The 12,848-nt window shown below is 38.9% G+C and overlaps 1 protein-coding gene across 1 annotated transcript in view; it reads left to right on the top strand.

Annotated features, from left to right (window-relative positions):
- The window catches only part of THSD7B (thrombospondin type 1 domain containing 7B), a 47,169-nt gene that overhangs the window by 7,061 nt on the left and 27,260 nt on the right, over nucleotides 1-12,848 (top strand). The window contains exon 4 of the mRNA XM_044244375.1: nucleotides 662-779. Coding sequence (XP_044100310.1) covers nucleotides 662-779 — 118 coding nt within the window. The remainder of the gene's footprint in view (nucleotides 1-661; nucleotides 780-12,848) is intronic.

The following is a 12,848-nucleotide window of genomic DNA, read 5'->3' as shown; positions in this document are numbered from 1 at the left end:
CTGTAGCAGGATTTTTCATTATCCTTTCTGTGTTTCTTAGATGACTTATTTTCCTTCATAAAGATCTCTTCTAGTTTGGCTATTAAAAAAATCTACTAATTTTGCCTCCATGCTGGTTTAAGAAAGGACAAGAGGAAAGTAAACTAGACCACCATTTTTTTTCTTCGCGATTTAGAGTATTAGGTTATGTTTTCAACCTAATACGTGGTTTTTAATGAGCACCTTTGGGATATTAATTCTGTTTTTACTCTTATTTATTTATTTACTTTTAGCCTAGATAACTGTTAATTTTGTGCTCTCTTTGTACTTTTGGCCCATCCAGAAGTGCAAGGTACCTGAATTTAATAGCGAGGCTTCCTCCTGCTTCTGTGCTTGCTAAGCGAGGATGTGTCCTATAACTGTCTGCTTTCCCAGTCTATTGCAGGTCTATTCTATAGCTGAGGATTTTTTAAAAAAGAAATTTGGGCCAACAAACTTCTATTCTGTGAAGTTAGGACAACCATTTTCTAAAACTGCCACCAGTTTATATAAGAAAGATATTTTTCCATACAAAGACATAGAAAGATTATTATCATAGAATAAAGTTTTTCCCGTGAAAGGTGATTTGATAGAACAGTGGTAGGATTTCTGCATTAAAATCATATTTTATTTCCATCTGCAGCGTAACTTGGAGAAGCCTCAGAGAATGAGCATCCACTGCCTGGTGGAATGTGCGGTCAACTGTCAGCTCTCGGGGTGGACAGCATGGACTCAATGTTCAAAGACCTGTGGCCATGGAGGTATTTGGGTTCCCTATGTTTGTCCCCAGTAAACACTTTGGATGATGATTATGATGATGATTTTAATTTTATTTTTTTAAACTAGGCTCCATGCCCAGTGTGGAGCCAAATATGCGGCTTGAACCTCACAACCCTGAGATCAAGACCCAAGCGGAGATCAAGAGTCGGTTGCTTCACCAACTGAGCCAACTAGGTGCCCAACAGTTTGGTTTTTAAATATCTTTCTGGATGCCATAGCTTGACAAATGGGCATAAGGCACATTGGCCAGTTGGTGGAGGCAGTGTGAGGCTGACCCAGAGGGGAGGACAGATAGAACTTGCTTTGTATCAGTCCTTTCTGTCAAGGTAGAGGTTGCAAGCCTGACCTGGCCACAGTGGCAGACATTAAAAGAGCTGGTAGCCCAGTTGAGACACTGTTTTTTCAAAAGGTCATAAATTTGAGGTACCTGGGTAGCTCAGTCAGTTAAGCATCCAAATCTTGAGTTTGGCTCAAGTCATGATCTCAGGGCTCTGTGCTGGGTGTGGAGCCTGCTTAAGATTCTCTCTGTCCCCCTCTCTCTAGCTACTCCTTTCTTAAAAAAAAAAAAAAAAATACTGGCCTTCATAGTTTTTGAAATAAGTATGTCTTTTGTAAGTAATTTTGTGTCAGACAAATCCCCAAATCAAAATAGCTTAATATACCAGACTAGAGACTACTTTTCCACTCATATAAAAGGGTTGTTTGCACTTTAGAAAAGTCAGTCAAGAACACAGGTTGATGGAGGATCTATCACTGTAACATGACCAGTTGTCTCTGGAGGGTGCCTTCCAGTAGGCTCTATACAGGGTTTGATGGGCCACTTTGGAGGTAGCATACATCCCTTCCATCCATATTATACAAAATTTAGTGCCATGTTCCAGCTCAATGCAAGATGGTCAGGCAGCAAATATAGTTTCTAGATGGCCAGTCACTTCTCAGAAATAGTGTTCACTATGGAGGAAAAGGAGTATAAATCTATAGTGAGCAGATAGAAACCATTACCACAAGTTTCTAGGACCTCAGTGGACAAATGATATACAATAGCAAGGAAAGGCAACTGATACTCAGAAGCTAGGCAAATGGATATATAGTTAGCACTCCAGCACCAGACTAAAGTGAGGTCCAAGACCTTGTCCCTGGAGAAGAGTTCAAGAAAATAATTAGAAAGCACAGACTTGTGGTTTAGGATAGGACTGTGGTTCTGAAAAAGATTCTAGCTTATTGTAAGGTAGATATCAGATATTTGGAGTAGGGTCCTAGGGAAAAGTCTTGTTGTATGGTTAGGCACTAAGCAGAGGAGAAGGGAAGAATTGCAAGTTGCAGGAATCATGGAATCAAAATGGAAGGAAGATACAACAAGACCTGGATCTGATTGCCAAACAAAAATATTTGGGACAGATTTCTAGAAGTGACTGGACTACTGGCACTAGAATATAGGCTGATTTCTAAGCTACCTCCAAACAAGTCACTGGAGTTACAGATAATTCTCTGCCTCAGTTGGGATTATCTGAGGAACTGGGGCAAGATGCAGCATGGAAAAGGGGCCCATATGTGAACTCAGCTATCAGATTTTGGAGAGGGCAGAGCTAAAAACAGTAGTCAGGATCTGTACTAGGAAAAATGTGGCTAAGGAAATTGAAGACTATTTCTGCAAAAAGCATCATTCACAATGAAAATATGAGAGTCACAAGTCCAGTGGTGACATGCCATATCCTGTGCAATTGAGAGTCTGTAAAGAATCTCAGGAAACCAAATGGAAAATCTGAAAATTTCAGTGATTGACTGTTCCTCACTCAAATATTCTGATTGGCAGCATGGTATAGTCTCCAGTTGGGCATCCACTTAAGCATTAGGTTAATCTAGGTTCAAGTTGGAGATGTTTAGGGAAATTACTTAATCTGATTCTCAGCTTCTTTATCTGTAAAATAGAATTCATGCATACTGGAGGTGTTTTTTGTTGGAGAATTAAATAATATGAAGTATATAAACACACCTAGTACAGTAACTGACACATCATGGGTGTTTACATTGTATGTTAATTTGCATCTCTATCTTCGTAGCTCCCAATAGTGGAGAGGGTCATCAGAACTCCCTAGGATCTTTTAAGGATTATTCTATAGATTTAGGCACTCTGTCTCTCAACCTCATTTCTCATCCTTTTACCCCACTTAAAAGCCACATATTATAGTCATAGCCTAAGTGTATTTTTATTTTTTAATTTTTTTAAAATTTTTTATTTATTTTCAGCACAACAGTATTCATTATTTTTTCACCACACCCAGTGTTCCATGCAATCCGTGCGCTCTATAATACCCACCACCTGGTACCCCAACCTCCCACAACCCCGCCACTTCAGACCCCTCAGATTGTTTTTCAGAGTCCAAAGTCTCTCATGGTTCACCTCCCCTTCCAATTTCCCCCAACTCCCTTCTCCTCTCTAACTCCCCATGTCCTCCATGCTATTTGTTATGCTCCACAAATAAGTGAAACCATATGATAATTGAATCTCTGCTTGACTTATTTCACTCAGCATAGTCTCTTCCAGTCCCGTCCATGTTGCTACAAAAGTTGGGTATTCATCCTTTCTGATGGAGGCATAATACCCCATAGTGTATATGGACCACATCTTCCTTATCCATTCGTCCGTTGAAGGGCATCTTGGTTCTTTCCACAGTTTGGTGATCTTGGCCATTGCTGCTATAAACATTGGGGTACAGATGGCCTTTCTTTTCACTACATCTGTATCTTTGGGGTAAATACCCAGGAGTGCAATTACAGGGTCATAGGGAAGTTCTATTTTTAATTTCTTGAGGAATCTCCACATTGTTCAAAGGGACCAACTTGCATTCCCACCAACAGTGTAAGAGGCTTCCCCTTTCTCCATATCCCCTCCAACACATGTTGTTTCCTGTCTTGTTAATTTTGGCCATTCTAACTGGTATAAGGTGATGGCTCAGTGTGGTTTTAATTTGAATCTCCCTGATGGCTAGTGATGATGAACATTTTTTCATGTGTCTAATAGCCATTTGTATGTCTTCATTAGAGAAGTGTCTGTTCATATCTTCTGCCCATTTTTTGATATGACTGTCTGTTTTGTGTGTGTTGAGTTTGAGGAGTTCATTATAGATCCTGGATATCAACCTTTTGTCTGTATTGTCATTTGCAAATATCTTCTTCCCATTCTGTGGGTTGCCTTTTTGTTTTGTTGACTGTTTCCTTTGCTGTGCAGAAGCTTTTGATTTTGATGAAGTCCCAAAAGTTTATTTTGGCTTTTGTTTCCTTTGCCTTTGGAGACATATCTTGAAAGAAGTTGCTGTGTTTTTTTTAAAGATTTTATTTATTTATTTGACAGACAGAGATCACAAGTAGGCAGAGAGGCAGACAGAGAGAGAGGGAGAGGCAGGCTCCCCACTGAGCAGAGAGCCTGATGCGGGGCTCAATCCCAGGACCTTGGGATCACGACCTGAGCCGAAGGCAGAGGCTTTAACCCACTGAGCCACCCAGGCTAAGTTTATTTTTAAAATGCAGATCTGAATAGTTGTTTTCTTATGGACTTTAAAATCTATTAAACAAATACCCATGTGCCAGTTTTTGTTGAATGTGTTTGGGAGCAGCAATGGGTAGAGGTACACACTTGCCTCTTCTCATGGATTTACAATGTAGCTGGACAGTAGACAATAAACCAGCAAAGACGTAATACTGTATGTTGATGAGTTCACTATGGACTCAAACAAATGAGAGGTGGTTTTCACATTAGTGATGTCTTTTGTCAGAACAACTGGTTGCTAAGGAGTCCAGCAGTGACTCACCCTGGGTATTCCACAGCTATAAACACAGTAGTCTCGTCCTTATGGGTTTCTGGGAGGGGTCTCTTTTACAGTGGTGAAGGGTAGCATGGAAAAGTAGAGAAAGGATGAAGTCCTGTACTGTAAACATGGTCCACCAGGACCCATGGGATCTCACCCATGCCTGCCTCTCTATGCCTGTCACCCTCCCCTGATACATTGGCTCTCTCTGCTCTCATACAGTGTATTTCAGTCATCCTTGAGTGTGTGCTACTTTTCCTTATGTGGAGCATCTTACCATCAACCCACTACTGCCTCCTACTACCCTTCTCATGCAAGAAGTGAATCATTTGTTATGTCTGTATGTCTGAAGGGCCAAAGACCCTGTTTGGGTTCTTCATGGGTGAATTCTCCCCAGTTCCCTTGAGCATATGTGTGCCTGACAGATTGGAGGAATTTCAGTTAATATCTGTCATTGCCCCTGCAGTTCTTCATTATAGGGGAAGAACCCACATACTGGATCACAAGCCCAAAGGCAGCCAAAACTGCCAGTGAATGTTTTCCTCACCCTCGAACTAAATGCACATGTCTTAGGTACCATTACCCAAGAATATGTTCAATGCAAAAGAGACAGACCTGTTTATTATTATTTTTGCCTGGCAGTCCTCATTCTGCCACTGTACCAAGTCAATGAAACATGACAGATCTCTGTGTTATACTAATATACTACCTTTAAAAATAAGACCCTTAATTGTAAGTTTAATACCAAGTATTTAATTTTTCAAGCAGTTCTGTTGTGCTATGGACTCAGCAGCCTGTTTGTCTATTAGAAAGACAAAAGCAAACAAAAGAAAAACTTCCCCAAATCTGAATCCCACTATTGGAGAATTCTAGGTAATTAGAGTTTGAACTTAAAGTCACCTTTTCTAAGCCTTAGAATATTAAACAAAGAGAAGCAATCGAAGATTTCCTAAGGAAGTTACTGTGTGAACTAAGGTACCAGTGGGACTGGGGAAGGAATGTTAACTACTTGGAGAAATCAAGTTACATAAAGCTCTTGGAAGTCGTCAAAATAGTATGCACTGGCATTCAAAATAGCACTAGTTACAAGTTACCTCTTGCTAGTTTCTAATGGTCTATTAGAATATCTTCTTGGGAATCCTTTCTTGATCTTTAGATGTCTTGATCTCCTGAATTGTCAGATGTAATTATACATTTAAAAATACATTCCATAATCCTGATATCTGTCAGACCCTCCAGTGATCTAAGGGTGTGTGTATTCTGTGTTTCTTAATTCATTCAAAAAAGATTTATGAAGCTTATATCTATTATCCTGGCACCTAACAGTGTCTTCTTTCATTGTCAAAAGTGACAATGTGAAAAATAAATTATATGATGACCATGCCAGTTAGATGTCTGTTCTTGAAGGCAGGACTGTTGAAGTGTATTCAGGTTTTACAAATATTCATTGGATGCTTTCTGAGTGTCAGTTGTTCTCGCAACAGCTGAGCCCACACTGTAAGGAACAGAAGGGATCCCAGGCAAACAGAGTCCCCTGACGTCATACAGTGAGTGTCCAGTGGAAAAGTAGTTGGTGATGATGACAATACAGATAGCAAATAAATGAAGATATAAACACAGAAATAACCAATATCCACAATGAAAGCAAAATCGATCGTGTGATGGAGAATAAGGATATCAAGTAGTTTGCCAGGGAGTGAGGGACGGGGGAGGAAAGACTACCCAAGTGGTGATATTTATGTCAACACTGAATGGCGAGGTGCCACAGCTCTTACAACTGGTGCTTTCTTTAGGAGGCTGCTCTTACTCAATTCACAAGCATTTTTTGACTTCCTGTTACATTGAAGCCCCTTGACTACCTGTTACATTGAAGCCATTGTCAGGACCTACAGACAAAAACCTAAAAATCAGTATTTTTGTAATTATATTTGTACCCAATTTCAATTTTAACAAATAAATTGAATGGTACAAGGAAGAATAGAACACACGGGCCTAGAATTTCTAAGCACCCACCCTCAGGATTTTGCAGAGAGAGTCTTCGGCTATGTTCCGTTTTACCCCACAGCCCCCAAACTTGTCCAGTTCCAGCCCTAATCTTAGAGCCCCACTCTTCTCTGATCATCACCTGCCCCTGCCTCCACCACAGGCAGATAGTAACGTTTCCGAAATGAGAGAATTACGTATTTAGATCCCGCCTTAATCCTCAGGCACAACCTAAAAGCAACAAGCAAACAGCAATAATCAAAAGCAAAAGTGTATGGCACAGATGAATGTGTTTCTTAAAAGAGGCCAAACTCTGGAGCTGAAAGGGTTGGAAGCTATCATCGGAAAGCATCTGTACCTTGTCCCTTCTGAGACAGTGTGCCAGCAGCTGTCTTTTGTATGAGGCGCTTTCATTTTTCCAACTGTTGGTAGCAATGGGGCAGAAACCATGAGAGGAGAGAGTTTATTTAGTCACATTAAAGTGGGCAAGAAAGTTGCATGGGAGTCTGACTCCAGCACCTGCGGCTCTCCGCGGACTTCTTTATCAAAGGCAAAAAATTCACACAGTTGTCGCAATTTATCAGTTCCCTGGCTGTCAGGTAAACGCTGGTGTGCTGGCTGTCCCAGGTGCTCCCCCCACGAGCCACACTTCCGCCATCAAATCCACAGAACTACCTTGATCTGGGGAGAGATTTTAAAACGAGTTCTTTCTTTATTTTCCAAGTGTCTGGATTGTCTCTTTAATGTACACCTGATGCTTGGCATAGACTTTCTAATTGTGTTAAAGATTTCAAGGTCAGAACAGTTTGAATCCAATTTATTTCACGTCAGAGAGAGACTGATTTTAAGCTTCCACTAAGGAATCTTTTTAGATAGATTTCAAAGATCAAAGCTTGTAATAGAAGAGCTTAATATTTGGATTAGTCATGTTCTTTGTTGAATTTTCATCAGTTCAGTGGAATGTAGAATTCCCTAAATTTAGCATATCATGAATTATTCATAATTATTATTTGACTGATAACACTCTAAGAATGTTATTAATCTCAAACTGATTTTTTTCCTATTTTGTATTTTTTAATTCAGTGTATATGAGTTTATGTTTTCTATATTATTTAAACCAGCCTGATTCTTTTTTTCCCAGATGGCATATAATTTTTCTGTCAACTCTGGCTTATAATGCAAAAATAATTTTGTATTAACTCCAAAGTACCGCCCCTTTGTGATCTTTCTGGCTTTTTTTTTTTTTCTTTAAGCAAAGATAAGCTGGTAGTCTTCAGTTTTAGTGTCTGTATAAAATGTGATCAGTGTGGTATCCTTGACCAGGCACAGTCCAATAGTTACAACAATTCAAACTTACTTGTTATATCAAGTAATTAGTTCCTATGACAAGAGAATAAGAGCTAAATTATAAAATGGCAGAATGGGGAATACAAAAGACTGAACAAGAAATCAGAAGATCTGAGCTTTCGAGCTAGCTTTTCCAATGGCAAGTTGTAGGTCTTTGAACTAGTCTTTGGAGAACTCACTTGCACTACTTTTTATCTGTAAACTGATGAAATGTTAGAATAATTACTGCTTGACATCTTTTGGTTAAAGGCACAATTGTTGGAGGCAGAAGTGTTTTAGTAACTTTTTACAATAGTACTATGAAGTATAGGCATAGGCAGATCTTCACAGGCAGGGTGATAAACAAGTAACCTGCTCAAGTCATGTAGTTGGCCGGTTCTGGAGGAAAGATTGAAACCCATATTCATGCATCTCCAAAGCCCCATTTGTTCCACTTGCCCCTTTGCATCTGAAACTATACTTGTAAATGTTTGTGTTATATCCATGGCCCTGTGTATCACTGTATAAAAATTCTCATAATTTATAAGTATATTTAAAAATAAGTAGAAGAAATGGATCTCAGATTAGGACACAAAGGGCAGTAAGAGTTTTAAGAGGTCCGCTAGAATTTTAAGCCTCCTAAATGTACACTTGTTTCCTAATCAATAATGTTGCATATTATGTAGCACATCAATCGGAATGTAGCTAGAGAAATCCACTATGACCTGGGAAAGGTGTGACTGGTGGACACAGTAGGAGCAGGATGGCCAAAATCACTCTCTCTGCCCTGCTCCTTTTGCATCATGTGGGGAGCTCCTTGTTGGGGTATCTCTGCAGTATATAGGTTTTTACGGTCGTCCATCAAGTTTTGTTAGCTTTTAATGGGACAGGAATCTGATTGTTGAGTGTAGACATGGAGATGAATGGCTAGAACACACTACAGAGAAGTCAGGAGCTCTTTATTTCTAAACCAAGTCAAGGGTGCCTAATCTTCTGTCCTTGAAAGATCTATCACGATCCGTGATACCGTGGTATGTCTCAATTTCTGAAACTGTGGTCTAGTTGTTTTTTACTTAGCTGACCTCACTCCCAGATAGATGGTCAAGTCTTGGACTAGTCTGCTTTACTGTGAAAGCCTTATAGAATCTTTATCTTGCCTAACTTGAGTGTTCTCTTCTTGGATGAAAGGTATCCAGATGCCTGCAACAATTTTTAGAGAGGCCAAAAAATCCTTCTGTAGGAAAAAGCTTTGGACTGTAGCTCTGAATGCAGAACTTTTGCCGTATCTTCCTTCTCTAACAATGCCAACTATAGGCCAAAGATCAGTCTAAGTTGCAGATCAGGGCCAAAATTTTTCCCCACTCTGTTACATTAGAGTGTAACACTGATCCCAAATCCATGACCACCAGAGTGGATATTTAAAACAGTGTTTACACTTAAACTTGGATATAAAGTCTAGGCAGTATTTTTTTTTTTAAGTTGTTTTGTTTCTTTCTTTCTTTCTTTCTTTCTTTCCGTAAACACACCACATGTGGGGCTCAAACTCACAACCCTGAAATCAAAGATCACATGCTCTACCAACTGAGCCAGCCTGGTGCCTACAAGAGATATTTGTTAAGAGTATAAAGAGCCTCATGAAATAAATTGAACATTTTAGACAATGTAACTGTCCACTGCTTTTAGGAATGTACTGAGAAGTACCCCAAAACAAATAAAGAGCTCTCAGAGTGGAAGAAGTTAGTACTTATAGTTGTAAATACCTTTTACTAAAGGAAAATAGGAAATATATGAATACAGGCAACACATTTATTGCACAGGGTAGACCTAAGTACACATTTCAGACTTGTCCAAGTGGTCTAATAATTACAGCACAGCATCTGATGCCTGACTTGGACCAGATTGAAAACCTTTGAGAAGCACATGCTTTTGGAATAAGATGGATTTATGTTCCCACATAGCTGTGTGACTTTGCAAAAACATATTTAACTTCTCTGAACTTCAGTTTATGAAGCAAGAATATTAATAACTGTGTCTGAAGCAGAGTCTGAGATTGGGATTCTTGTTGAAGTGATTTATTTGAGGGTAGTGGGGAGAGCAGGTACTCTCTGGGGAAGGGAGAGCCAAGCAAGCAGGATAAGGAAAGGAAAAAATCTAAACTAGAATGTACTATATCACCTCTGTATTTTAGCACATTGTATTCACTTAACTCAGTCCCTCCCTCCATAACACTGAATGCTTTTGTAATGACAAAAGGTATTATACAACAAACTGTCCTAACCAGAGACATAGGTGATCAAAATTGATTAATAGATTGACCGGATCAGCTATTAATGAGGTTTTTGTGAGCATCCCCTGGCTTCTTTTTCGTTTATTTTGTCATCTGCTATTATTTGTTACTAACATTAAGTAGCAGGCACCAAAATCTTAAAGATAAATCCACAGGAGGAAATACTTAAAATGGAAACACCATATTAAATAACCTAATTTTTTGTTGAACATCAGAAAGGACCACCATCAAGTTGAAGTTAGTGACATTGAGCCCCACCTTTCATGGTGTAAATTGGCCAATCCCTTGTAGATGTCAGCTGTGAAAGACCATTACGAATAAGCCTTGAAAATTCAATTCCTATTCAAAAGAAATAATGCCCAGGTGGAAAGCAAACCAGTCCTGATATTCAGATAACATGCTATAAGCTCAAAGTGACTTCTTATACTACTGTTATTCTATTTCCATGTCTGCAGTGCATTGGAGTTTGTGAGTATGTTTATCTAAATTGCTCAGGTCTTTTATTTAATAAACTATTTAAGATTAAGTAGGCATGTTCTTTATTGCTCATTATTCTCGTATTTCCTTTTCCACATTCCCCTCCATACCTACTTTGCACTGTTTGTCTGGTCATATTCAAGCTGCCCAGAGCTATCAAAACCATAATTTTCAATTAACCCAATGACCATATATCAGGGCCACAGATGAACTATTGTTTAAAGCATGCCACTATAAAGGTATATGGTGGCTGGCACCTTGGATCTGAAAGTCTGGTCAGAGAACCATTGCATTGACTCCATTTCCTTTTATGAATTTATACAGTGACAAATATTTATTTTGTGAGGTTTTTTACTACTTACATTTTCCACAGCCCCTTTGTCAGTGGAGCCCCAGAGTGAAGTCTGAATACTTCAGTGGGCATGTGATCTGGTCCAATATCCTTTAAACCTATATGTAGGCACCAATATAGTCCTCTCTTCGGGTGTGTGTGGGATGTGTGTACCTCACTGTCTTTTCTTCCTGGCATTCGTACCGTGCAATTCTTTCTTCATCACTGCAAGTAATAATTGCTATTTTAACAGTAGGCCCAATATCACTGTTGCTCATAATGAGTTCCCAATGTTCCTCAAGGGAGGAGAGGAAAAGAGGGAATTGCTAGCAATTCCTACCCTACTGTAATTTGGGTCTTTATTAAATTGGAAACATATTTTGTAAGGGAGTGCTTTTCTCTCTTTTATAGCCTAAAGAGTAGATGAACAGAGTCGATTTTGGTTTTTACATCTCGTTGGTACTGCTTGTTAAACATCTTATCTATAGCTGCCATTGAATTCAGTTCCAAATAGATTCCTAGTCCTCTTTTACTGAAAAACATAAACCCAAAAAGAGGAATCCAGAGAGAGCGTCCAAGAAAATGCCCCCATTTTCAGATTGGAAGCATTGGGATAGGCATGGTAGAAATCTCCACTCTTACTCTGAGGGCAGAAGGAATCCAAGCTACAGTGTAGTGTTTGGTGAGTTGGGACCAGGCAGAATCATTGGGGATTTCATAACTGTATGCTTTTCATATCATAAACCCAACAGAACACAAGGAGAAGCAGTCGGTGCCAGTTGTAGAAATAGATATGAAATATCAGTTGTTAAAATAAATGGCTAAAAATAGAAGTTTTAACAAACAACTGCTGTATTTTAGATATACTATATGATGGTTTATATATGGTATTTTTTTATTTATATAACCAATGTGAGATGATGCTAAGGAATCCTCATCATCTCAGTGCTTTTCACCTGAGTCAGTATAATTGTGAATTCTGAAGGAAGGAAAAGTCTTTATAACATCAACATATTCACTAAGGAACTGACCGTTTACGAAGCCATCCCCCAACCAACAACCTTTCTCCATTGACACGTGTTCTGTCATTCCATCAGAATATTTGCTGATCAGTCCCTAGCTGCAAATAGAGTCCATACCCAGAACAAAAGGATACAAAATGGAACCATTTGTACATCAAAGACTAAAGGGAGCTCGTGAGAAAGTTGATGAAAAGTGAGTCATAGGCCAAAGAATGATGATCAAACTGCAAAAGTCAATCACGAAACAATGCATCTTTTATAGGATAATGATAAAATTACATAAGAAATATTAATGACTGATTTATAATTTTTCCTAATATTGATCACTTTGTAACAGTTATCATCCACACAGTAGTTGATATTAGATCAAATAAACTCCACCCACATACGTTTCTATTTCCAGAAAAAGTCCCATTTAGACTGTATTTAAAAAAATTTAATTTCCATTTAAATAGACTGATTAAGTGGCATTTCTCCTCACAAGAATTATCCTCAGATAGTAAGAACTTTCTGTATATTACAGAAGAGGAAACTCATGTTCTGAGGAGTTAAGTACTTCCATGTAGTCCCATCACTTACGAGCTGTTAATCTGAGAGAACTGTTTCCAACTAGAGAATTTTGATGCCAAGTCCAGGTTTCTTTTCACCGTACATCAGCTATTTTAAACTTCTCTTTCCCTTCCATTCTATATCACGTTGAAACTGAATATATTCAATTTGGCCACATTTTCCTCTGCTTTTCCCCTCACATGGAAATTCACTATCACCAAAACTATTTCTTTAGGCTCCTGATTTTAGGGATTCCTTTTAGAATAATC

This window comes from Neovison vison, chromosome 3 (assembly GCF_020171115.1).
Source record: "Neovison vison isolate M4711 chromosome 3, ASM_NN_V1, whole genome shotgun sequence".
Classification (NCBI taxonomy): domain Eukaryota; kingdom Metazoa; phylum Chordata; class Mammalia; order Carnivora; family Mustelidae; genus Neogale; species Neogale vison.
The sequence above is the reverse complement of the archived record's forward strand: the minus strand, read 5'-3'. Positions and strand labels throughout refer to the sequence as shown.